This window comes from Chiloscyllium plagiosum, unplaced genomic scaffold (genome assembly GCF_037043375.1).
Source record: "Chiloscyllium plagiosum isolate Xiang-an unplaced genomic scaffold, Cpla_swu_hap1 HiC_scaffold_20, whole genome shotgun sequence".
In the NCBI taxonomy this organism is placed as follows: Eukaryota; Metazoa; Chordata; class Chondrichthyes; order Orectolobiformes; family Hemiscylliidae; genus Chiloscyllium; species Chiloscyllium plagiosum.
This window is the reverse complement of record NW_028270158.1, coordinates 49328257-49353325: the sequence shown is the minus strand read 5'-3', so window position 1 is coordinate 49353325 and position 25069 is coordinate 49328257. Positions and strand designations below refer to the sequence as shown.

The 25069-nt window shown below is 43.7% G+C and overlaps 1 protein-coding gene across 4 annotated transcripts in view; it reads left to right on the top strand.

The window, feature by feature from the left end:
- The window catches only part of tex2l (testis expressed 2, like), a 112750-nt gene that overhangs the window by 65707 nt on the left and 21974 nt on the right, over positions 1-25069 (top strand). For 3 of the 4 annotated variants that reach the window (XM_087997922.1, XM_043711317.2, XM_087997924.1), the window contains exons 6-8: positions 4363-4509; positions 8705-8804; positions 12927-13059. In XM_087997922.1, coding sequence (XP_087854048.1) covers positions 4363-4509; positions 8705-8804; positions 12927-13059 — 380 coding nt within the window. The remainder of the gene's footprint in view (positions 1-4362; positions 4510-8704; positions 8805-12926; positions 13060-25069) is intronic. The other variant, XM_087997923.1, reaches the window with a different exon arrangement.

Below are 25069 nucleotides of genomic sequence, written 5' to 3'. Positions count from 1 at the left end.
ACAAAAAACAGCTCAGATCACAGTGAAGAAGGGTGGCATGGTGGCTCAGTGATTAGCACTGCTGCCTCATAATATCAGGTACCCAGGTTCAATTCCAGCCTCAGGTGACTGTGTGTGTGGAGCTTGCCTGTTTTCCCTGTGTCCCTGTGGGTTTCCTTCCAAAGATGTGAAGGTTAGGTGAATTGGCCATGCTAAATTGCCCATAGTGTTCAGGGATGTGTAGGTTCTGTGTACTAATCAGGGGTAAATATGTGATAGGGGGTGGGTTACTGTTCAGACGGTCAGTGTGGACTTCTTAGGCTGAAGGCCCTGTTTCCACACTGTGGGGTTGCCCCCATTCCAAGCCATATTAAGTTTAAAAGCCAGTGAAAAAAATTTAGCTTCATCCATGACTCTGCTCAAAATTCATATATTAGCCAAACTGCTGTCTTGTTACTGCTGAATTTTATTTGATTTGTTCAATACACATTTCCAATTTGTCAACCTATTTGCCCACTTCTACAGATTCCCTAATAACTTTTATATCGAAATACGAATTGTTCCTATTCACGTTAAACACAGAGAGAGACATTCAAATTCTATCCAGGGACATAAGCACATTTTAAAAGTGTAGTTAATTTAATATCAATTAAACCTCATAGTGTGATTTATGTAAAAAAAGAACTGTGCAAAACTTAATGAGTGATTAAAAAGTTCCTTATATAAAACATTTTAAATATCCATTTTGAACTACTCTGGATAAAATCCTGATCCCAACATACAATTTCTTGTCAAGTTATTAACAAAGATTCGGCTGTGCTTTCATTTTCTCCTCATCTGGGAAATCATTACAGCTGTAATAGTATAGGAGCGAACATCATCCCTGGAGCAGAAAGAGCAGGTGGATGGTAAAGATTTCAGAACTGCCCTGCAAAACTGAGAGAAATTTCAGCTAAAAGGAGATGATCATAAAAGTAACAGATCCAGGTGAAAAGATTCATTTTATCAAATATGTTACAATTCTGTACAGACATACAATTTTAATCCAAATTGAGTCTATAACAAAGACAATGTCCTCAATCTGTAGACATCAGAGTCAACATTCTTTTTACTTGTAATTATTCTCCCTAATCAGATACGCAGTTCTCTTTAGCTGTAAGAAATTACATGATTTTTCAGAAGTGTTGAATACATACTTGTCGTAAAAATAAAAGGACACATTGTGTAGGAGGAAAATGATGCACTTTTGATTGTTGTTGATAGCAATTATGGGTCAACGAGATGATCCCATTATTGCCTTCCAGAGTAAAATGATTGAGTACAAAACATAGTCGGGTCTTGTGGCTGACAAGATCAGGTTATACAGCAAACCTATTTTACAAGCTGAACTGCAGTGCTTGAAATGCCATTTTATGTGAGAGCAGGTAACATGCTATTTAGTGAGCACTGAAGAAGGGTTACACCCAAAATGTTGACTTCTCCACCTCCTGATGCTGCTTGGCTTATTGTTTTCTTCCAACCTCCTCCCTGTCTAATTTGGTGCAGGCAGCTGTGTTTCTGAAACTTTCTCTGCTTCCCTTAGACACAGCCACTAAAATATGGTTGGGAGACACAGAAGGCTGTTCATCAGATCTACACAGTATCAATAACGTCACGTAAAACACTATTCATGAACTCTTAGCCCTCTTTTGAATTCTCAGTGGTATACCACACAGAGAGGGGGAGATAGCGGCGTCATGGTAACGTCACTAGGCTAGTAAATACAGTAGGAGAAAGTGAGGTCTGCAGATGCTGGAGATCAGAGCTGAAAGTGTGTTGCTGGAACAGCGCAGCAGGTCAGGCAGCATCCAGGGAACATGAGAATCGACGTTTCAGGCATAAGCCCTTCTTCAGGAATGAGGAAAGAGTAAATACAGTAGCTCAAACTAATGCTCCTGAAATCTAACTGCAATTAATAAATCTGGGATTAAAAGCTAGCCTCAGTAATGGTGATTGTGACACTATCATTGATTGTTGGAAAACTTCATCTGGTTTCCTAATGTCCATAAGGGAAGTAAGTCTTTCCTAACCTGGCCTATGTATGACTCTAGATCCACGGTTGACTCTTAACTCCTCTGAAATAGCCCAGCCACTCAGTTCAAAGGTAATTAGGTATTGACAGTAAGTGCTGGACTTCTAAGGACACCCACATCCCAATAAAGATTTCAAAAATAACTGAGTGCAACTTTCTTCAATTTTGTTGGACACATTTTTCTACAACTCAGTCACTGCAGAGAGGACCTCTCGCTTGATTCAGTTGAATTCCTGGATGATATTCCCAGCTTGTTTGAACTGAGTTCTAGCTCTATTTCCCAATACAAGGCCAGGTAGGACTGCAGTTGCACTACAGAAAACTGGCTGACCCACTGGGCACCCATCTGTCACTATTACCGGCAAAGGGACAAGAGCAGACATGAAATGGAAGGGGTTTTTTTAATGCAAGAGCAACCTGCCCTTATGAAGTGGTTCATTTATTCTGGCAATGAGTGGCTGTTTGGTTTTGCCTTTTTGGAAACCAATAGCAACCAGGAAAGATTTTTGCTACCTTCAGCCCCAGAGTCCATTGGCTGTGACAGCCCTGAGTGGTGGTCAAATGATGGCTGCCTTGACATTCAATCCATCACATGATCTTTCCAAATGGAAGATATTTGCCTCTGTCCTGATACAGCACCCCATAACAGGTTTAATTTTACAAATGAACAACATGATAAATATAATTTGTTAAAATCTGTAGGTAGATGGAGAAGAGAAACAATTGGTGCATATTGCCTCTACCTCTGGAATCTGGTTATCTGCACAATGCATTTACAATATCTTATGTTTCGGATGAATTATTTCATTCAATTCCCTATGGAGAACAGGCAGCAGCCTGAGGATCCCTGCATTTGGATTGCCTGCCAGAATCCCAAATAATGTAGGGAATTAATGATAGTATTTGTATGGCCATCATATTAAGACCCAGTCTGAGGAGGGGACAGGTGTCTGTAATAGATAATGCTTCCATTATGTAAAGGCACACTGAGTATGTGACCACAGGATGGAAACCATGCACATTAATGCTTGCTGCCCTTCACAGTTCAATAATTTTACAGGTAACAGTCATAACCCAATGCAGTGTAGGAAGACAGATGGCTGCTTCCTAATAGAATAAGACTAATAACTCCCTCAGACCCAACTGGCAGTCAACAGCTTGAATCTCACTAAAGGGCCTATATTTGGATGCTTACATAACGATTCTGATTTACTGACAAATTGGCCACAGACTGACCAACATCTCCCAGATTTCTGCAGTCTGCTACATCTTACACAGCGAGCTTGAAGAAAGGCTATTTCCCTAAATAGTGGAACTAAGGTGAATGGATTGAGGAGAGGGAGTGAAAGGACAATTAAAATTACACAGTACAGGACCAATAGAGACCTGCCCCTTGTGAAGAAATTCATTTATTCTGGCCAAAGTTGTACATTTTCAGGAGATGGGTGTTTAGAAACTTTGAACATGACTTTCTGCCTATTTACTTAGGTGGTAGCAGGCTAAAATCATTTTTTAAAAACATTTGCCCCCACTTTATGGCACGGTGGCTCAGTGGTTAGCACTGCTGCCTCACGGCGCCAGGGACCTGGGTGACTGTGTGGAATCTGCATATTCTCCCTGTGCCTGTGTGAGCTTCCTCCAGTTTCCTTCCCCCAGTCCAAAGAAGTGCAGGTTAGGTGGATTGGGTGTGCTAAATTGCCCATAGTGAACAGGGATGTGTGGGCTAGGTGGATTAGCCATGGGAAATGCACTGTTATAGGGTGGGTCTGAGTGGGGTGCACTTTGGAGTGCTTAATATTGCAACCAGTTCCCAATTGCACACTGAGGATATTGTTGGCACATTTAATCAAACATTGTGTATAGGTGTGCTTGTAGCATGCTATTTAAAATGGCAGTGAGCGGGATCAGAACGAACATCTGAAATAAGAATATAACGTGCTGGAGGAATTCAGCAAGATATGTAGAGAGAGAAACATTTAATCTTTCGAGTACTCCTTCAGAAATGAATAGAAGTGGAAATGTGAAGGGTTTTACGCTGTTGAAATATAGAGGAACAGCAATTTAGAACAAAGAGCAGAGCCCTCAGCTCTACTTTACCTGCTAATTCCTGTTGGATTGGTGAGTTAAAATTCCCTACTCAGTTTTAAGCCAGTGTGCCAGTCATTCCTTAGTGATAAACCAGACATGAAGTCACTCGAACATTATAAGCAGATTGCAATGTCTTCAACATTCTGCTGTTATTTGTGATCCTGTCACAAATCCTCTTCACCAAGCTCCTGTCTGACTCCAATATGTTCTCTCCTGTCTCTCAGATGCCCGGTGAAGTCCGAGTCAATGCAGAGCCCCAGGTGTCCTGGATAAATGCATTGGTTGGGAGAATCTTCTGGGACTTCCTACGGGAAAAGTACTGGGCCGATCAAGTTGCTCGGAAAGTTCAGAAGAAGCTAAGCAAGATCAGGGTGAGCGCAATGAATGCTCAGAGTTGTTAGGTTCCAGTTAAATCAGTTGGTGAAGGATATTACAGGCAGGTGGACAATGACAGGCAGGAAAAGGCCCAGTCTCATACAACAGAGAAGCATCGTCAATCGCAGTTCAGACCGTTCCCAGCTCTGGGTAGGAACCATTCTCTTAGAAGAGATGAAGAAAGCAAGGACAATGATTGCTGACCAGGAACTCCCTCACTGCATGTACTCTGGATGAGGGAAATATAGGCTTAGAAGTCATTCTACTCAAAGACAGGTGGTTTACCAAATGCTCACTACTACATTACCAGGACTTATATCATTACTGGTAGGGCCCTGCAGAGGGTTGCTGAACAGAGAGAGCTAAGAGCAAAAACGAAAATTGCTGGAGAAGCTCAGCAGGTCTGGCAGCATCCGTGAAGAGAAATCAGAGTTAATGTTTCGGATCTGGTGACCAATTCTGAGGAAGAGTCACTGCACCCGAAACATTAACTCTGATTTCTCTTCACAGATGCTACCAGATCTGCTGAGCTTCTCCAGCAACTTCTGTTTTTGCTTCTGATTTACAGCACCTGCAGCTCCTCTGGCTTTTATTCAGAGAGATCCAGGAATGCAGGTATGTAGTTCTTTGAAACTTGCATCGTAGGGTGCTGAAGAATGCATTTGACATGTTTGCCTTCATCAGACAGAGCACTGAGTACAGGAGTTGGGTTGTCATGTTACAGCTGTATAAGACATGAGTAAGGCCACATTTGGAGTACGACGTACAATTCTGGTCGATGTGCTCTAGGAAGGATGTTATTAAACTGGAAGGGATGCAAAAAAGATTAACAGGGATGTTGCTAGGACAGGAAGGTTTGAGTTATAAGGAGAGACTGGAGGGGCTGAGACCTTTTTTCCTTGGAACATAAGAAGTTGAGGGGTAACCTTATAGAGGTTTATAAAATTATGAGGGGCTTGGATAGGATAAATAACCAAAGTATTTTCTTTAGGAATGCGGAGCCTAAAACCAGAGTGCATAGGTTTAAGGTGAGAGGGGAATGATTTAGAAGGGACCCAGGGTCAACGTTTTCACACAGAGGGTGGTGCACATCTGGAACAAGCTGCCAGAGGAAGTGGTAGAGGTGGCTACAATTACATTTGAACAGGCACATTGATAGGCAAAGGTTGGATGGGGTATGGGCCAAACTCACGCAAATGGACGAGTTGGGCCCCAGGGTCTGATTCTGTGCTGTGTGACTCGAATGGTTAGAGTTCCTGAGAGCATATGACACAAAAAAAAATCCCACTGAGGATTAGAGACTTGCAGACAGGATGGCAAGAAAGAATTGAGCAAACACTGAGTATAATCTGAAATTCTTCAATACTTGATCAGACTTCAAATGCTATACTGCTCGCTCACAAGTCAACAAACACAGCATGCTATTTCTCACTCAATAAACTTGCAGTGATTCTCTCACACTATTCATGGAGAGTCATAGAGTCTTAGAGTCATAGGGATGTACAGCATGGAAACAGACCCTTCGGTCCAACTAGTCCATGCTGACCAGATATCCCAACCTAATCTAGTCCTATTTGCCAGCAATTGCCCATATCCCTTCCTATTCATATACCTAGGGGAGAAAGTGAGGTCTGCAGATGCTGGAGATCAGAGATGGAAATGTGTTGCTGGAAAAGCGCAGCAGGTCAGGCAGCATCTAGGGAACAGGAGAATCGACGTTTCGGGCATTCCTGAAGAAGGGCTAATGCCCGAAACGTCGATTCTCCTGTTCCCTAGATGCTGCCTGACCTGCTGCGCTTTTCCAGCAACACATTTCCATCTCTATTCATATACCTATCCAGTTTCCTTTTAAATACTGTAATTGTACCAGCCTCCACCACTTCCTCTGGCAGCTCATTCCATACACATACCACTCTCTGCATGAAAATGTTGCCCCTTACGTCCTTTTTAAATTTTTCCCATCTCACCCTAAAACCTATGCCCTCTTGTTCTGCAATCCCCCATTCTAGTGAAAAGGCCTTGTATATTCACCCTATTCATGCCCCTCATGATTTTATAAACTTCGATAAGGTCACCCCTCAGCCTCCAATGCTCCAGGAAAAGCCCCAGCCTGTTCAGCCTCTCCCAATAGCACAAACACTCCAACCCTGGCAACATCCTTGTAAATCTTTTCTGAACCCTTTCAAGTTTCGCAACATCCTTCCAATAGGAAGGAGACCAGAATTGCACACAATATTCCAAAAGTGACCTGACCAATACTGCTGCAACATGACCTCCCAGTTCCTATGTTGGGAGTCTTGTTCTGCATTATCCATGTTAAATGGAATGATTTCTGACTATTGCGACATCTGTCGCTCTCTGGAAAGTGCTTTTAAATTTAGAAATAGACACATGGGAGCGATTTTAAAGGTGCCTTTTTATTTGAGGTTCAGATTACAGTTAAAAACTGTGGACACATCCCGCTCTGCAGCTTAATGCTTCCTTTGCTCAGACTCCTGTTGAGTAATAACTCCTTGGTGTTCAGTACTGTATTCTGTGTACACTGCAGCCATTACCTCCAGCCTAGCTATATATCAAAAAACTGCACGAGAAGTGATTCCTGTGACAAAGTGTCCCCGTTGCTCAGCATGTTCAAAACCTCTACCACCCCAGGCTGATCTATTTCCAGCATCTTGAGCTTTGATGAGGAAAAGTGATATTGTCATAGAGTCATACAGCATGGAAACAGACCCTCTGGTCTCTGTAAGGTCACCCCTCAACCTCCTACCCTCCAGTGAAAGAAGTCTCAGTCTTTCCACTCCGTTTTTATATCTCAAACACTCCATTCCCGGCAACATCTTGGTATATCTTTTCTGAACCCTCTCCAGTTTAATAATATCTTTCTGATATCAGGGCAACCAGAACTGGACAGAGTACTCCGGAAGAGGCCACACCAACCTTCTGTACAATCTCAGAACCAGCGCCAACCATAATCCCAAACGAAATTAGTCCCATGTGCCTTCACTTGGCCCATATTCCTCCAAATATTGCTCATTCCTTTTCTTAATCCAAATGTCTTTTAAAAGTTGTAAGTGTACCCGCATCCACCACTGCTGAGGTTGTATGGGACATTGGTGAGACCACTTCTGGAGTAAGGTGTCCAGTTCTAGTCTTCCTGTTACAGAAAGGTTATTATTAAGGTGGAGAGGGTTCAGAAAAGATTTGCCAGGTTGCTGCGGGGAATGGAAGATTTGAGCTATAAGGAGAGGCTGGATAGGCTGGGACTTTTTTCACTGGAGCATATGAGGTTGAGAGGTAACCTTATAGATGTTTATAAAATCATGAGGGGTATAGATAAGCTGAATGGCAGGTGTCTTTTCCCTAGGATGGGGGATTTCAAGACTAGGGGAAAGAGAAGAGAAAGATTTAAGAAAGACATGAGGGGCAGCCCTTTTATACAGAGAGTGGTTTGTGTGTGGAGTCATCGCCAAGGTACCATACTCTGATAAAGTGGTGTAGAGCTGTGATTGTAATTTCTTTTCCTGTGTTCACCTAAGTCGTCACTTCTGCCCAGGGCAACTTCTCATTCTCATCCTTATTTTAAAATCCACCCATGATCCCCCCAAATCCCATCCCTGTAACTTCCTCCAGCCCTACACCCTTCTAAAGTATCTGTTATCTTCCAATTCTTGGCCAACTGTGAGTTGCCCGATTCCTTGCTCACATCCTTTACAGACAAGCCTTTAGCTGCCTCAGTCCTAAACTTCCCCACCACCCTCTCCTTTCAAGCTATCTCATTGATCACGTTTCAGTCGCTTATCCTAGCACCTTCTAATGTGACTCGGCATCAAATGTTGTCTTATAATACATTAAGGATGGCTCTATACATTTTGCAACATTAAAGTTGCAACAGTAGTAGACCTACCAACTTTAAGGGCATTTAAATGGTCATTGGATAAACATATGGATGAAAATGGATTAGTGTCGGTTAGATGGGCTTCAGATTGGATCCACAGGTTGGCTCAATATCGAGGGCTGTAGGGTTTACACTGTGCTGTAATGTTCTACGTTCTAAAGTCACGTTAAAAATGCAAGTTGTCATTGAATGATAAATTAAGAACTTCAAAGATCACAGACTCGTCTATCAATTATATTCAATGTTATTTAAAGAAGGCATGCAAGTTAATATTGTGACTTTATGTCTCACATTAGCTGCCATATTTCATGAATGAGCTGACCCTTACAGAGTTGGACATGGGGACATTGCTACCTGTGGTCACCCGCTCTTCAAGCCCATCTGTCAACCAAAAAGGTGAGTACTTTCCAAGCAGGCAACAAGGCTGTTCTCACTGTCATTGGGATATAGGAACTGGAGAGACCATTCATAGACCCAATATAGGACAGATGTCAGAGGTTGTTTCTTTACTCCGAGAGTAGTAGAGGCGTGGAACGCCCTGCCTGCAACAGTAGGAGACTCGCCAACTTTAAGGGCATTTAAATAATCATTGGATAAACATATGGATGAGAATGGAATACCCGTAGGATAGATGGGCTTCAGATTGGATCCACAGGTCAGCACAACATCAAGGGGTGAAGGGCCTCTACTGCACTGTAATGCTCTATGTCCTATTCAGGATGTCTAGTCTGCTTCACCATTATAGATCATGTCTGATTATCTTTCAATGCCATAGTCCCATTTCCCATCGTGTCGTGAGTAACTAGAAATCCATCAAATGTTATCTTGAACATGTTAACTGGCCCAGAACAGGTGCAGAATGTCACCGTCACCAAGAAGGCCTTTCTATCTAGAGGACAGGGGTCACAGAAGTTAAGCTGCAGTTATTCGAAACTCTGGTTGAACCCCCAACTGGATGACAGTGAGCCATTCATCTGTAACTGAGCTGTGTCGGGAAAGCTGAAAGCGAGGGCTGAATCAAATGGTTTTGAGATTATTGTTTGTTTTTTAGAGTTTAAAGAATGCAACATAGACTGAATTTGGGGAAATACAATCAATATAAAATGTGCATGTTCTCTTACTGCTGTGGTTCATGGTGTAGACATGGGATCTCACAAGATGCAAATAAGCCTCTAATGTATGCAGTGACCGCAGTAGTCATGTGAGAGAAACTCTGCTAGAACATTAGAACGAGAGGAGCTTAGGACTGAGGTATCTTTTAATGTTAATGTTGATCTCTCTCGGCAGCTGCAATACTGTATCCTATACTCTGTTCTGTTATCCTGATGCACTTGTATAGAACGATCTGTCTATAAAGCATATTATGCAACATTTTTCACTGCACCATGGCACATATGACATTAATCAATCAAATCAATCAATCTGCTGCATGATCATCATGCTGCTAGATTAGATTAGATTACATTACATTACAGTGTAGAAACAGGCCCTTCGGCCCAACAAGTCCACACCGCCCCGCCGAAGCGCAACCCACCCATACCCCTACATTAACCCCTTACCTAACACTATGGGCAATTTAGCATGGCCAATTCACCTGACCTGCACATCTTTGGACTGTGGGAGGAAACCAGAGCACCCGGAGGAAACCCACGCAGACACGGGGAGAATGTGCAAACTCCACACAGTCAGTCGCCAGAGGCGGAAATTGAACCCGGATCTCTGGCGCTGTGAGGCAGCAGTGCTAACCACTGTGCCACCGTGCCGCCCAGGCGTGCATTCCTGCTACTTGGTGTTAATGAATTCTGCTTAAAGAAACAACCTGAGATGTTGCCTTTGCCTATCTGAACAGGCAAACCCATACCAAAGCAGATAGATTTGATGATCTTTAAAATGAGGAGGTTTATAAGGAAAGTTGTTTCTTATATATGTATAAGCCACAGATATCTACCTCATCACATCAAATCCCTGCTCTCTCTTGAGATTCAGAACCACACCAACGAGTGACTTGAATAAGAGTGGGGTTGAACCTAACTATTCCTACCACACTGTAATGGATAACGGTCCTCTTTAACCTGATAACCTGCTGATTGACTGTACTATTTTGCAACAAAGTTGTGAGTAGCATAGACATCTTCAACCTTAGCTCATTCTTTTTATTCATTCATGCGATGTGTGCATTCCTGGCCGGGCCAGCATTTATTGTCCATCCCTAATTGCCCAGAGGGCAGTTAAGAGTCAATCACTTTGCTGTGGGTCTGGAGCCATATGTAGGCTAGACTAGGTGAGGATGACAGTTTCCTTCCCTGAAGGACATGAGTGAACCAGATGGGTATTTCCAATAATTGACAATGGATTAATTTTAATTCAAGACTTTTGTTGAATTCAGATTCCACCACCTGCCCAGAGAATTCCTAAATTATAGATTATGAGTGAGGTTAAAATGCTCAACTTGTCTAAAATGGCATCAGTCTGCAGTTTATTTTCACTTGAAGTGGTTGCATTTTGAAAGAGTGTAATCTGGGATGAAAATATGTTGATTTTTCTCTGTTGTAGTAAATTGTATTTATCTGGATTAGGCAAAAAATTAATCTGCCTCTACAGCTCAGTCATGGCTTCCTTCCATCCGTCATCTAGTCACACTGGAAAGAACCTCGTGCTTCCCAATGTTCCCTCAGTTTGTTACGATTGTATTTTGGATGGGTTTATCAAACAGTGGAGAATGGTGAGGGGGTCAGAAAGCTACATGGTGACATGCATGTTCTCAACTTGATCAGGAATGGATAGGGTTTGTGCCCTCACTAGAAGCTAACTGTCCTGCGAAATAAATTCCTGGCTGTGGCATTCCTATCTGTCAGCCATGGAATATCTCAATTAAAACCAAAGGGGTGTCAGAATAGGGAAGTGAAAGGGAGGAAACCAAGAGTCATGGGGTTTCCCCCTCTTGTGGCGTAGTGGTAGTGTCTGGATCCCTGGACTGAGAGGCGTGGGTTCAAGTCCTACCTGCTCCAGAGGTGTATGGTAACATCTCTGAACAAGTTGATTAGCAAAGTAGGCTAAATAAAAAACTCCAGGGTAATTCCTGGTCATAATATCTGAGCTCAAAGGTTCGATAATTCAAGGTCACTCTCTTTCTCAAAATAAACACAGTCACAGCAAAGTCTGTGGCACCATACATTGACAAAGCAGTTAGAAGTTGGCAAACAGGGTGAGTCTGGTCTTGCCCATGCTGCACAGTGACACGCACAGAAAACTGTAAAAGAAACATGATGATCGGATAAATCTCAAATAGGCTGTCTCTCTTCTTGTCTGTTATTACACCAGTATGATACATGGGGTACAAAATTCAGCAGGCACTCTCACAAATCGACAAAACTCTCGTCAGCCACATCAAGGTTTCCACTGACAAAGTGGTGAAGACACAGACTCACCTTAAAGTGATTAGCTATTCACCCAGAATCCATGGAAGTATTAGCAAGATGAATAATAGAATAACAACTCATCCAACAGTCCTGAGTAGTGTTCCCAGCCATCTGTCTAACAATTAAGAGCAGAGAAGACTGAGGGGAGAGTATGATTGAGGTGAATAAGGTTATGAGGGGAATGGACAGGGTGAGTAGAGAGCAGCTGTCCCCTTTCGTTGAGGGGTCAATCAGGAGAAGGCATAGTTTTAAGAAAAGGGGCAAGAGCTTCAGTAGGGATTTGTGAAAAATCTCCCTTCACTCAGCAGGTGGTGGGAATCTGGAATGCATTGCCTGGGAAGGTAGTGGAAACTTTACAACCTTTAAAAAGTTTTTTGGATGAGTACTTCAAATATCATAACCTTCAAGGAAATTGGGATTAGTGCATTTTTAGTGGTAGTTATGTTGGTGCAGCCTCAATGGGTCAAAGGGTCTTTTTTGCACTGTATGAATCTCTGAATTAAAGGTTATTCTCCAAGATACTGAGGTGAGCAACTCTGGAAGGAAGATTTACAAACTTCATTTGAAAATTTCATTCCAACCCTTTAGTTTGCCAGTTGTACAATCTTTGATAATGTGAGTAGGTTGGTGATCAAGCAGCTAATGATGCAAGAGGTTCTGAGAGTGACAGGTATCTTCTCAAAAAGCCATCAATCGGGGATGAGGCCATCAGAGGAGGGAGGTCATGTACTGAAATCTCCAGGAATACCCCTGACCAACACTGGCGACCCAAATTATGGAGGAGATCTGAAAAATCTTTCATGGAGACTCTGCCACACTAGATAGCATTCAGGTATATGTCTCGTTTGTGAGCCGAGAGTGTGGTGCTGGAAAAGCACAGCAGGTCAGGCAGCATCCAAGGAGCAGGAGAATCGCGATGTTTCGGGCATAAGCCCTGATGAGGGGCTTATGCCCAGAATGTTGATTCTCCGGCTCCTCAGATGCTGCCTGACCTACTGTGCTTTTCCAGCACCATGCTCTTGACTCTAATCTCCAGCATCTGCAGTCCTCACTTCCTTCTATATGTCTCTTATGTGTCAATGGTTCTTTCCTTTCACAGGCCTATGGGTGGATCTGGAAATTGGATACCATGGGGCATTGCAGATGACACTGGAAACCAAAATGAACCTGTGCAAGTTGGGGAAGGAGTCGATGCCAGAGGGGGTCAGACTGACTGACACGAGAACAGACCGGTAAGCAGACTGGCATTTTATGCTTGATGTTATCCCAGCTCGAAACCTCAACAACTTGGAAGTTAAACTGAATGCATGCAAGTTCAAACTCTTATGTGAAATTTTCCAGTTCTGGCTGCCCAGTTATAGGAAGGATATTATTAAGCTGGAGAGGGTTCAGAAGAGATTTACCAGGATGCTGTCAGATATGGAAGGTTTGAGTTATAAAGGGAGGCTGGAAGCGCTGGGACATTTTTCACTGGAATATAGGAGGTTGAAAGGTGACCTCAAAGAAGTTTATAAAAAATCATGAAGAGTATAGATAAGGTTAATGGCAGCTATCTTTTCCCTGGGATGGGAGATTTCAAAATGGGAGAGGGTGGGGTGGGGACGTGTGCATAATAGAGGAGAGAGACTTAAAGCAGACATGAGGAGCAAACATTTTACACAGAAGGTGATTCGCATGTGAAATGAATTTCCTGAGGAAGTGGTCGATATGGGTACAATTACAACATTTAAACGACATTTGAATAAGGTCATGAATAGGAAAGGTTTGGAGGGATATGGGCCAGGAGCAGGCAGGTGGAATTAGATTAGTTTGGGATTGTGTTTGGTATGGGCTGGTTGGACCAAATGCTCTGTTTCAATCCTGTACGGCTCTGTGACTCTATATGGAATAAACACAGGAAGTGCTGGAGAAACTCATCACATCTGGCAGCATCTGGAGAACGAAGTCAAGTTCATGTTACAGGTCAATGATCTTTTATCAAAAGTTCGAGGCAAAGTTATTGACCTGAACATTTATCTCTGTCTTTCTCTGCATAGAGCTGATGAGTTTCTCTGGCAATTACTGTTTGTATCACAGTACTATATGTTATACCCATACTCATGGGAGGTAGTGGTTTCACAGTAATGCCACTGGACTAGTAATCCAGAGCTTCAGGCTAATACTCAGGGGATATGGATTCAGATCGCACCATTGCAGATGGTGAAACTTGAATTCAGTAAAATAAACTTGAATAAAAGACTTGTCTAATGGTGACCATGTGTCAAGTCATGACAAACCATCTGGTTCACCAGCCTTCCATCCATTGACTTAATCTACACTTCCCAATGCCTCGGGAAAGCAACCAGCATAAACAAAGACCCCTCCTACCTGGTTACATTCTCACATTCTCTTTCACCTTCTTCCATTGGGCAGAATATATAAACGTTTGAGTACACGTCCAAACAGATTCTTCCCTGCTGTTATTGGACTTTTGAATGGATCTCTCAAATGTTAATGTGAATCTCTCTCTCAATCTGCAGCTATAACATTGTATTCTCCTCTCTGTTCAGTTACCCTGATGCATTTTGTATGGTATGATCTGCCTGTCTGGCATGTAAAGCAACACTTTCCACTGTACTCAATAAGTAGAATCCCTACAATGTAGAAGCAGGCCATTCAGCCTATCAAATCCACCCTAACCTGTACACTATAGCACAGCGAATCTACCTCACCTGTCATCTTTAGGCTGTGGGAGGAAATTCACACAGGGAGAATGTGTAAACTCTATACAGACAGTGACCCAAGGGTGGAATTGAACCCAGTGCTGTAAGGCAGTTGTGCTAACCACTGAGCCACCATTCCACCTTGCTATGATAGTAATAAATCAATCATTGATGTCCTTTGTGGAAGAAACCTGCAATCCATCTCTGATCTGACCTATATGTGTCTCCACACCCACAGGTGCCATCCCTATCTCATGAATGAATAGAAAATAAATCTATGTTATGGAGCTTTATATTATTTCTGCTTCCCTCACAAATCAAATATTTCATTAAGGTGCTTGTTGGGAGTGAAACAAAAGATCTGAAATCATTGTCTGTTTGGTTATAACTGATGTGTTTCGGTCAATGATGGAGGAAAAACAATTCAAGTGCAACTCAATTTAATTTTGTTCACCTTAGCTCCCAGAGTAGAACTTTGGGAGGACTAAATCTGAAAGTAATTTAAAATGCAAGTGTCCAATTGAGAATTAAGAGCTTCCTTAACTGACGATGGAACTGCAATACTATCTTTTATTCACACATAAGGATGAGGGCATCACTGGCGAGATCGGCATTTATTGCCCATCCCTAATTGCCCAGAGAGCAGTTAAGAGTCAATCACTTTGCTGTGGGTCTGGAGTCACATATAGGCCACACCAGGTAAGGATGGAGTTTCCTTCCCGACAGGATATTAGGGAGCCGGGTGGATTTTCTCCCCTTGACAATCAACGATGGATTCAGGGTCATCATGGGACTCTTAATTCCAAACTTTTATTGAACTCAAATCTGCTGTGGAAGGATTTGAACCCAGGTCCCAAAAATGTTACTTTGCGGGGGGTGGAAGGCCCTCTAGGCCCAGTAATTATACCACTAGACCATCACCTCCTTCCCTGTGGGTCAAAGGCTGTACAAAATAGACAAGATTCGGAGATGCCGGTGTTGGACTGCTCCGAAAGCTAGTGTGCTTCCAATTAAACCTCTTGGACTATAACCTGGTGTTGTGTGATTTTCAAAATAGACAAGACCACGACAAACCATCAGGAAATTCTGTTAAGCCCAAAATGTTTATTTTTGTTAGATTTCTCTCGAGCCTTTGACCAAAGACAACTGAGCATTTCTATTTCTGGTTCTTCTGCACTTCTCTTCTGCACACACACTGGAGCACTAATCTTTTCTATAAGCTCCTATCATTCACACCCAAACAGACTTACCTTCTCTGCCACATGGGTAGATGTGTCCACACATGTTTACTCCCCTCAAAGGCAGCGACCATTGAAGTTTCTCATGTCTCGTCCTGCCAAGACTTGTCCGAGTGGGTTGGCAGTGTAGCGTTGTCGATGATTCAGGCCAAAACAAGAGGATGCTAGCACAGTACAGACATGAGGCCCCCTCCACAGTTGCGCAGCTGGCTGATGCTTCCTCAAGCAGCTTTTCCAGGATACCCCCCATTGCAACTTTAGTAGGAGTCCACTGAAAGAATCCTACGTTAGGCTGGAAGCAGGTTGGAAATTCCTGATTAGCCTGCCCACCAGGAACATGGTTTTTCGTTGGGAAAAGGGAAGGAGGAAAAGCTCCCAGTGTCAGAGATTCCTGAATCCCAGGTCTTTGTTGGTGGCACTAAACAGCAATAGGGTCACGTGTTACCAAGTGGCAGATGTCAGACCATGGGATAGATGGGCCAAATGGTGCCCATCAGTTCTAGCTGAACAAGATGGAATATGCTGGCACTGCCACTCTCTACCAAGATTTCCAGATATGTTGCACATCCTATTGCACTCCTAGTCACATGGTGGAATAATTATTCCATTGGTGGAATAATTCTTACAACGCTGCAATGTTCAACAGGGCAGTTCTTTAGTGATCACATCCTCACCGCGACAGTGAAGCTTGGGCCAGGATCCTCGTGATGATCTAATCCAAATACAAAGTTGGAAACACTTGTATGAACTCTCATTTCTTGTAAACATCCAAAGAAAATCCAGCAAAAACATACAGCAACTGCTCAATCTGCATTGATCCATCTGAACAATTCACTATTACAAGAGGATGGGAGACTCTTTGGAAGGTTGGTGTGGACCTGTTGGGCCAGATGGCCTGTTCCACACGGTAAGGATTCTATGAAAAAACAAACAAGATCAATTTTCCTCCTCAGGACAAATTCACATTATCATGCCTTCCATAGCATGCTCTTCTTCCTTTCTATAAGGAAGTGTCTGTGTCAGGATATTCCTCATTAATGGTATTGTTTTGTTATTATTTTGTTACTGTGGCACCACAATGTTGTATTATTTTCCTCAATCTTCTCTAATGATATGCAACACTAACCATTTGGTCTCATCCAGATATCAAGCTGTTATAATGCAGTGACATGATTAAACAGTGGCAGATTGAGGTCCCTCTCTGAATCACTGATCATTTTCATTGAAACAGGTCATGCCATGGAAACTGAATGTCACTGTAGGGCCCTCTCCAATCCTCTCTTTATCACTGAGGCACTCCCATTGGGAAAAAGCTGCTCAGCTGACTTGACAGCCCTCATGACCCTTATGAAAAGAATTCTAAGTTAGTCGTAGTTAATCAGAGTTAAAAATTACATGATACCGGGTTATAGCCCAACAGATTTCTTTGAAACAGTAAGCTTGCAGTTTTCAGATAAACCTGTTGGACTATAACCTGGTGATATTTGACATTGTCCACTCCAGTCACCTCCGGCCCCTCCACATCGAAGTTAATCAAGTTTATCCTTGCCTTATCAATAGATATTGTTGTTTCTCCTCCCTGTGGCAGGTCTTTACTTCTCTGATGATGTCCTCGATGTGAAGCTGTATAAAGGAGTATATGGGATCAAAGAGATTTCTTTTCAAAAACGTAACGTATTTAAGATGTGGAAACAGGTCAGCTGTAAAATCTGGTGTGAATTTATCTGTGAAAGTTAAATGACTCCAGTGTCTAGAGGAGGATAAGGATGCTGGGCAGATCATTTCGGACGGAGATGAGGGGAAATGTCTTCACCCAAGGAACGATGAGCTTGTGGAATTATCTGCCACAGAGAGTTGTTGAGTCCAAAACATTGAATGTTTTCAAGAAGGAGATATAGCTCTCGGGTCCCAAGAGGACTGAGTTGGATCATCAGCCATGATCATGTTGAATGGCGGAGTAGGCTGAAAGGGCTGAATGGCCTACTTCAGCTTAGTTTTCTGGATGTTTATGACTCCTACCATTCCACATGTTGCCACTCAGCCAGACAGCCTGGACTCCTCTCCATGCCCACTTGATACAGCTCAAAGCAGGACATGCCAATGACATTGTGCAAAGCTGCCTACCGCCAGCCCACCACATACCTTCCAGCAGCCATGCTGAACCCCCCACTGTGTAGGAATACTGTGGCAAATCCAGCTATGAGAGGGCTAGGAGGGGAGTACACGAGGGTGGTCAGTTGATTTCAGTCTGACTAACTTGGAATGATTGTTTCGAGGATGCAGAGCCTGAACCATGTATAAAACAGGTATAGCCCTTTGTGGTCAGCAGGTTGGTCAAAATACTGAGTGAAGAGTGAACTGCCACAGAATGGGATCATCATGGCTACTGTGGGGATAGCAGGCATTCAGGTGCTGAATGTGGGGAACACAGTGGTATATAACCGTTCACTGAATGGTAGTCTTGGTGGTTCCGATACCTGGGGGCCATGGTGTGGTGGCTCAGTGGTTAACACTGCTGCCTTACAGCACTCTGGACCCAGGTTCGATTCCACCCTCAAGCATCCGTCTGTGTGGAGTTTGCACCTTCTTCCTGTGGCTGTGTGGGTGCTCCGGTTTCCTCCCACAGTCCAAAAATGTGCAGGTCAGATGGATGGGCCATGCTAAATTGGAGAGGGTGGGTCTGGATGGGTTGCTCTTTGAAGGGTCAGTGTGAACCCAAAGGGCCTGTTTCCACACAATAGGGATTCTATGGTGTGGGCTCTAAGATGCACCACTTGTACCACTGAGTATATGGATTCCCAGGTGGCTCTCTGATCAAGCAGAACACAATGAACTGCCTTATCCTTGTACAAAGAACCCATCACCTCTCTCTCTATTGCAACGCTGAATATCAGATTGCTAGATATTGCAGACTGCAACTGCTTCATCGTGTTGTGTAGCACTATCACCGTGCTAAATGGGACAGACTTCAAAGATATCTAGCAACTCCAGACTGGGCATCCATGAGGCACTGTGGGCAATCAACAGCAGCAGAATTGTAGTCCAGCACAATCTGTAAACTCATGGTCTGGCATATTCCCCACTCAGCCATTGCCATCAAGCCAGAGGATTATTCCTGGTTCAATGGTGAGTGCAGGAGGGCATGCCAGGACCAGTACCAGGCATACCTGAAAGTGAGGTGTCAACCTGGTGAAGCCACCAAACAGGACTATATGTATGTCAAACGGCATAAACAGCAAGTGATAGGTAGAACTAAGCAATTCCAACGTTGTTGTATCAGATCTATGCTCTGCAGTCTTACCATATCCAGTTGCGAATGGTGGTGGACAGTTAAATAAATCACTCGAGGAGGAGGAGGCTCCACAAATATAGAATGATAGAAGAGCCCAGCACATCAGTGCGAAAGATAAGGCCTAAGCTTTTGCAGCAATCTTCAGCCAGAAGTGCCGAGTGGATGATGCATCTTGGCCTCCTCCAATGATCCCTAGCGTTACAGATACCAGCCTTCAGCCAATTCGATTCACTCCACGTGATGTCAAGAAACGGTTGGAGACACTGAATTCTGCAAAGGCTACGGGACCTGACAACATTCCTGCAATAGTACTGACGACTTGAACTCCAGAAATTACCACTCCCCTAGCCAGCTGTTCCAGTCCAGTTACAACACTGGCATCTCCCTGACAATGTGGACAATTGCCCAGGTATGTCTTGTACATAAAAAGCAGGACAAATCCAGCCTGGCCAATTATGTCCCATCATTCTCAGAGTGACGTCAAAACTGCATTTGACGCGTGTGGCATCAAGGAACCCTGGCAAAACTGGAATCAGTGGGTATCAGGGGGAAAACTCTTCGGTGGTTGGAGTCATACCTGACACATAGGAAAATGGTCATGGTTGTTGGAGGTCAGCCATCTCAGCTCCAGGACATCTCTGCAGGAGTTCCTCTGGGCGTCCTCAGCCCAACCATCTTTAACTGCTTCATTAATGACCTTGCTTCCATTTTCACTGATGGTTGCACAATGTTCATTTCTGGGTGGCACGGTGGCACAGTGGTTAGCACTGCTGCCTCACAGCGTTAGCACTGCTGCCTCACAGTGCCAGAGACCCGGGTTCAATTCCCGCCTCAGGCGACTGACTGTGTGGAGTTTGCACGTTCTCCCCGTGTCTGCGTGGGTTTCCTCCGGGTGCTCCGGTTTCCTCCCATAGTCCAAAGACCTGCAGGTCAGGTGAATTGGCCATGCTAAATTGCCCATGGTGTTAGGTAAGGGGTAAATGTAGGGGAATGTGTGGGTTGCGCTTCGGCGGGTCGGTGTGGACTTGTTGGGCCAAAGGGCCTGTTTCCACACTGTAATGTAATCTAATCTAATTTGCGCACTCCTCAGATACAGAAGCAGTTCATGTTGAAAAGCAACAAGATCTGGATAATATCCAAGCTTGGGTTGATAGTGGCAAGTAACATTTGTGCCACACAAGTGCCAAATGATAATTATCTCCAATAAATGACAACTTAATCATCACCCTTTGACATTCAATGGTGTTACCATCAGTGAATTCCCCACTACAACATCCTGAGGATTACCATTGACCAGAAACTCAACTAAACTCACTACATAAACACAGAGGCTACAAAAGTAGGTCAGAGACTGCAGCAAGCAACTCATGTCTTGATTCAATAAAGCCTGTCAACCATCTACAAGGCCCAAGTTAGGAGTGTGATGGAATACTCCCCACTTGCCTGGATGGGTGCAGCTCCAACAACACTTGACACCATTCAGGACAAAGCAGTCTATTTGATTGGCACCACGTCCACCACTGATGCTCAATAGCAGCAGTCCGTATTGTCTACAAGATGCATGGCAGAAATTCACCAAAACTCCTTGGTTAGCACCTTCCAAATTCATGACCACTTCCATCTTTTAAGAGTAGCAGATCCCATGAAAACATCACCACTTGCAAGTTCCCCTTCAAGCGATTTACCATCCTGGCTTGGAAATAATCACCATTCCTTCACCATCACTGGGTCAAAATCCCGAAGGGCATTGTTGGTCTATTTAGAGTACATAGACTGCAATGGTTCCAAAAGACAGGTCATCATCACCTTCTTGAGAGAGATGAGGGATGGGCAATAAGTGCTGACTCAGCCAGTGAAACCCACATCTCACACCTTCACAAAAAAACCACTCTGCAAGGATCCCAATACAAAGAATCTGGGTAATGGCCAACCTGTTGGCAAAGCTGTCTTCACTCTGCTGTCAGTCTGCAGGTCAGGTGGCATCATTCTGTTAGCACCTCCTTTCGTAAAGCACAGATTTGCTGCTCCTGGTTTACAGAGTAGTCAGAGAAATACCTCTACTAGATCAGAGATGGATAAGAGCTTCTTAACAAAGAACCAAGAACAAAGAAAATTTACAGCCCAGGAACAGGCCCTTCCGCCCTCCAAGCCTGAGATGATCCAAATCTACTGTCTAAACCTGTCGCCCAATCCCTAAGCATCTGTATCCCTCTGCTCCCCACCTACTCATGCATCTGTCCAGACGCATCTTAAATGAATCTACCATGCCTGCCTCTACCACCTCTGCTGGCATCGTGTTCCAAGCACCTCCCACTCTCTGTGTAAAGTACTTGCCGCGTGTATCCCCCTTAAACTTTTCACTTCTCACCTTGAAAGCATGACCTCTCATTATTGAATCCTTAAAAGCTTATCTCTATCTACCCAGTCTATACCTTTCATGATTTTGTAGACCTCAATCAGGTCCCCCCTCAATCTCCTTTATTCTAATGAAAACAATCCGAACCTACTCAATGTCTCTTCATAGCTAGCACCTTCCATACCAACATCCTCATAGCCTTTCTCTGCACCCTCTCCAAAGCATCCACATCCTTTTGGTAATATGGTGACCAGAACTGCACAGAATATTCTAAATGCAGCCGAACAAATGTCTTGTACAATTTTAACATGACCTGCCAGCTCTTTTACTCAATACCTCGTCCGATGAAGGCAAGCATACCTCTGCCTTCTTGACCACTTTATCCACCTGTGCAGCAACCTTCAGGGTACTATGGACCTGAACTCCCAGATTTCTCTGCTCATCAACTTTTCCCAAGGCTCTTCCATTTACTGTATAATTCACTCTAGAATTAGACTTCCCAAAATGCATTATCTCATATTTTACTGGATTGAACTCCATCTGCCACTTCTCCACCTAACTCTCCAGTCTATCTATATTCTCCTGTATTCTTTGACAGTCCTCTATGCTTTCTGCTACTCCACCAATCTTCGTGTCATCTGCAAACTTGCTGATCATACCAACACCTCTTCCAGATCATTTATGTAAATCACAAACAACAGTGCCCCAACACTGATCCCTGTGAAACACCACTGGTCACCTTTCTCCATTTCGAGAAACTCCCTTCAACTACTACTCTCTGTCTTCTGTTGCTCAACCAGTTCTTTATCCACCTAGTTAGAACACCCAGCACACCATGTGACTTCACTTTTCCATTAGTTTACCATGGGGAACCTTATTAAATGCCTTACTAAAGTCTATGTATATGATATATACAGCCCTTGCTTCATCTATCAACTTGGTCACCCTCCTCAAAGAACTCTATTAAGTTGGCAAGGCACAACCTTCCCTGCACAAAACCATGTTGTCGATCATGGATAGACCCATTCTTTTCCAAATATAAATAGATTTTATCCCTCAATACCTTCTCCAGCATCTTTCCCACCACTGACGTCAGGTTCACTGGTCTGTAGTTACCCGGAATATCCCTACTATCCTTCTTGTACAGGGAGACAACATGAGCAACCTTCCAGTCCTCTGGCACCTCATTTGTGTTTTGGGATGCTACAAAGATATCTGTCAGGGCCCCAGCTATTTCCTCTCTTGCCTCCCTCAGCAACCTGGGGTAGATCCCATCCGGTCCTGGGGATTTATCCACCTTAATAACCTTTAACCTACCCAACACATCATAGCCACGTCTTTATCAATGATTGCTTAACTATTTGAAACAGTGACTAAAGTCATATGTCATGAGAATGGAGGAGACTGAATGCTAAGTGGGCAGCTCTTAAATCTGCTTCAGGATCTACTTGCAATAAGTCCATGTTAGTTTGCAAATAGCTGTAGTATATTTTTTAGATTTCATTTTATATTTCTTTCACAAGGCCAGCATAGTGTTCTCCCTGACCAATGAGGGAGACACTGCACTGTTAGGGTTCCAGTAGAATCATAGAATCCCTCTAGCATGGAAGTAACTCTTCAATCCATTAGTCCACTCCAAAGTGCATCCAAAGAGCATCCCACCCAGACCCACCCCCCGCCCCCCCCCCGTACCCTTACCCTGTAACCCACATTTCCCATGGCTAATCCACCTAGTCTGCACATCCCTGGACACTACGGGTTAATTTACCACGGTCAATCCGCCTAACCTGCATATCTTTGGACTGTGGGATGAAACCAGAAGACCCAGAGGAAACCCACACAGACACGGGGAGAACGTACAAACTGAAGGTTTGGTTCAAGTCTCACCTGATCCAGAGATCCATAGTAGCATCTCTGAGCAGGTTAATTGGAAAATATCTACCCATGGGAACCCAGTCCGAAGTGTTTGTTGAGACTGTGACATATTGTTAACATGACTAGACCAGTAATCCAGAGGACAGGGGTCCCTACTCCAGCACCTAAGAGAATTTAAATTCAATTAATAAAATCCGTTAAGTGAAGGCACTTTCAGTAATGGTGACTGTGATAACTATTATTGCTCACTGTGAAACAAAAAGCCATCTGATTCAACTTAAAAGGTTTCAGGAAAGATTTACAAGGATGACAATAGACAATAGATGCAGGAATAGGCCATTTGGCCCTTTGAGCCAGCACCAAAGTTGGAGGATTTGAGCTACAGGGAGAGGATGAACAGGCTGTGGCTGTTTTCCCTGGAGCGTCAGAGACTGAGGGGTGACCTTATAGAGGTTTATAAAGTCATGAGGGGCATGAATAGGATAAATAGCCAAGGTCGTTTCCCTGGGGTGGGGGAGTTTAGAACTAAAGGGCACAGATTTAGTGTGAGAGGGGAAAGATATAAAAGGGAACTAAAGGGCAATCTTTTCATGCAGAGGCTGGTGCGTGTATGGAATGGGCTGCCAGAGGAAGTGGTGGAGGCTGGTACAATTGCCACATTTAAAAGGCATCTGGAGGGGTATATGAATAGAACAAGTTTAGAGGGATGCGGGCCAAATGCTGACAAGTGGGACTAGATTAGGCTAGGATATCTGGTCAGCATGGACGAGTTGGACTGATGGGTCTGTCTCTGTACTGTACATCTCTACAACTCCATGACTCTATGTCCAATGTCCAGAAAGGGAATCTATCATGACGGTTGCAATTGAACAACATAATAATTTATTGGGTGTTTTATGATTTAATAATATTTTTATTAAGAAATATATCTGCTGACTTACTGTGAGTGCTGCCATATGGGAGCTCATTATTCTACACATGACGTGCCATAGAAAGGTCTAGTGGCAGTATTCTATTGTCACTCTGGTATGCAGCAACATTCACTCCATACTGACGTGAGCCTATGATAAGATGCATGACCTGACCAGCTGGTTGAGAGGCAACATCCTATGGGCACTTCTTGAAGCTATTGAGTACAATAAAAGGAATGCATAGCTGGACTCGGAGAAGCTGAGTGGTATTTTATACTTAATAATGATTGAAAATTATGAGCACACAGACTGTGAGGCAAGCTCTTGTGTCTCTGTGGCAGTGTCCTTACCTCTCAACCAGGAGGTCTGTGTTCAAGTTGTACATGCTCCAAATGTGCGTCATAGCATATCCAAAAAGATTCATAGAACCCCTACAGTGTGGAAATAGGCCATTCGACCCATAGAGTCTGCACTGGCCTTCCAAAGGACATTCCACCCACACCCTTTCCTATCCCTGTATTTCCTACGGCCAGTCTACCTCATCTACACAGTCCAGGAAACTACAGGGCAATTTAGCATGGCCAGTCCATCTAACCTTCACATCTTTACACTGTGGGAGGAAACTAAAGCACCCAGAGGAAACCCACATAGACACGGGGAGAATGTGTAAACTCTTTACAGTCACCTGAGGGTGGAGTCGAACCTGGGTCCCTGGTGCGGTAAGGTAGCAGTGCTAACCACTGAGCCACTGTGCCAGTTAGTAACAAAGCATCAGAGAGAAATTTCTGCACATGGGTTGTATGTAGTAGTTCTGAAAATTACAACATTCTTGACGTTCAGACCTTCTGACCATTGGCCTTGGTTGTGC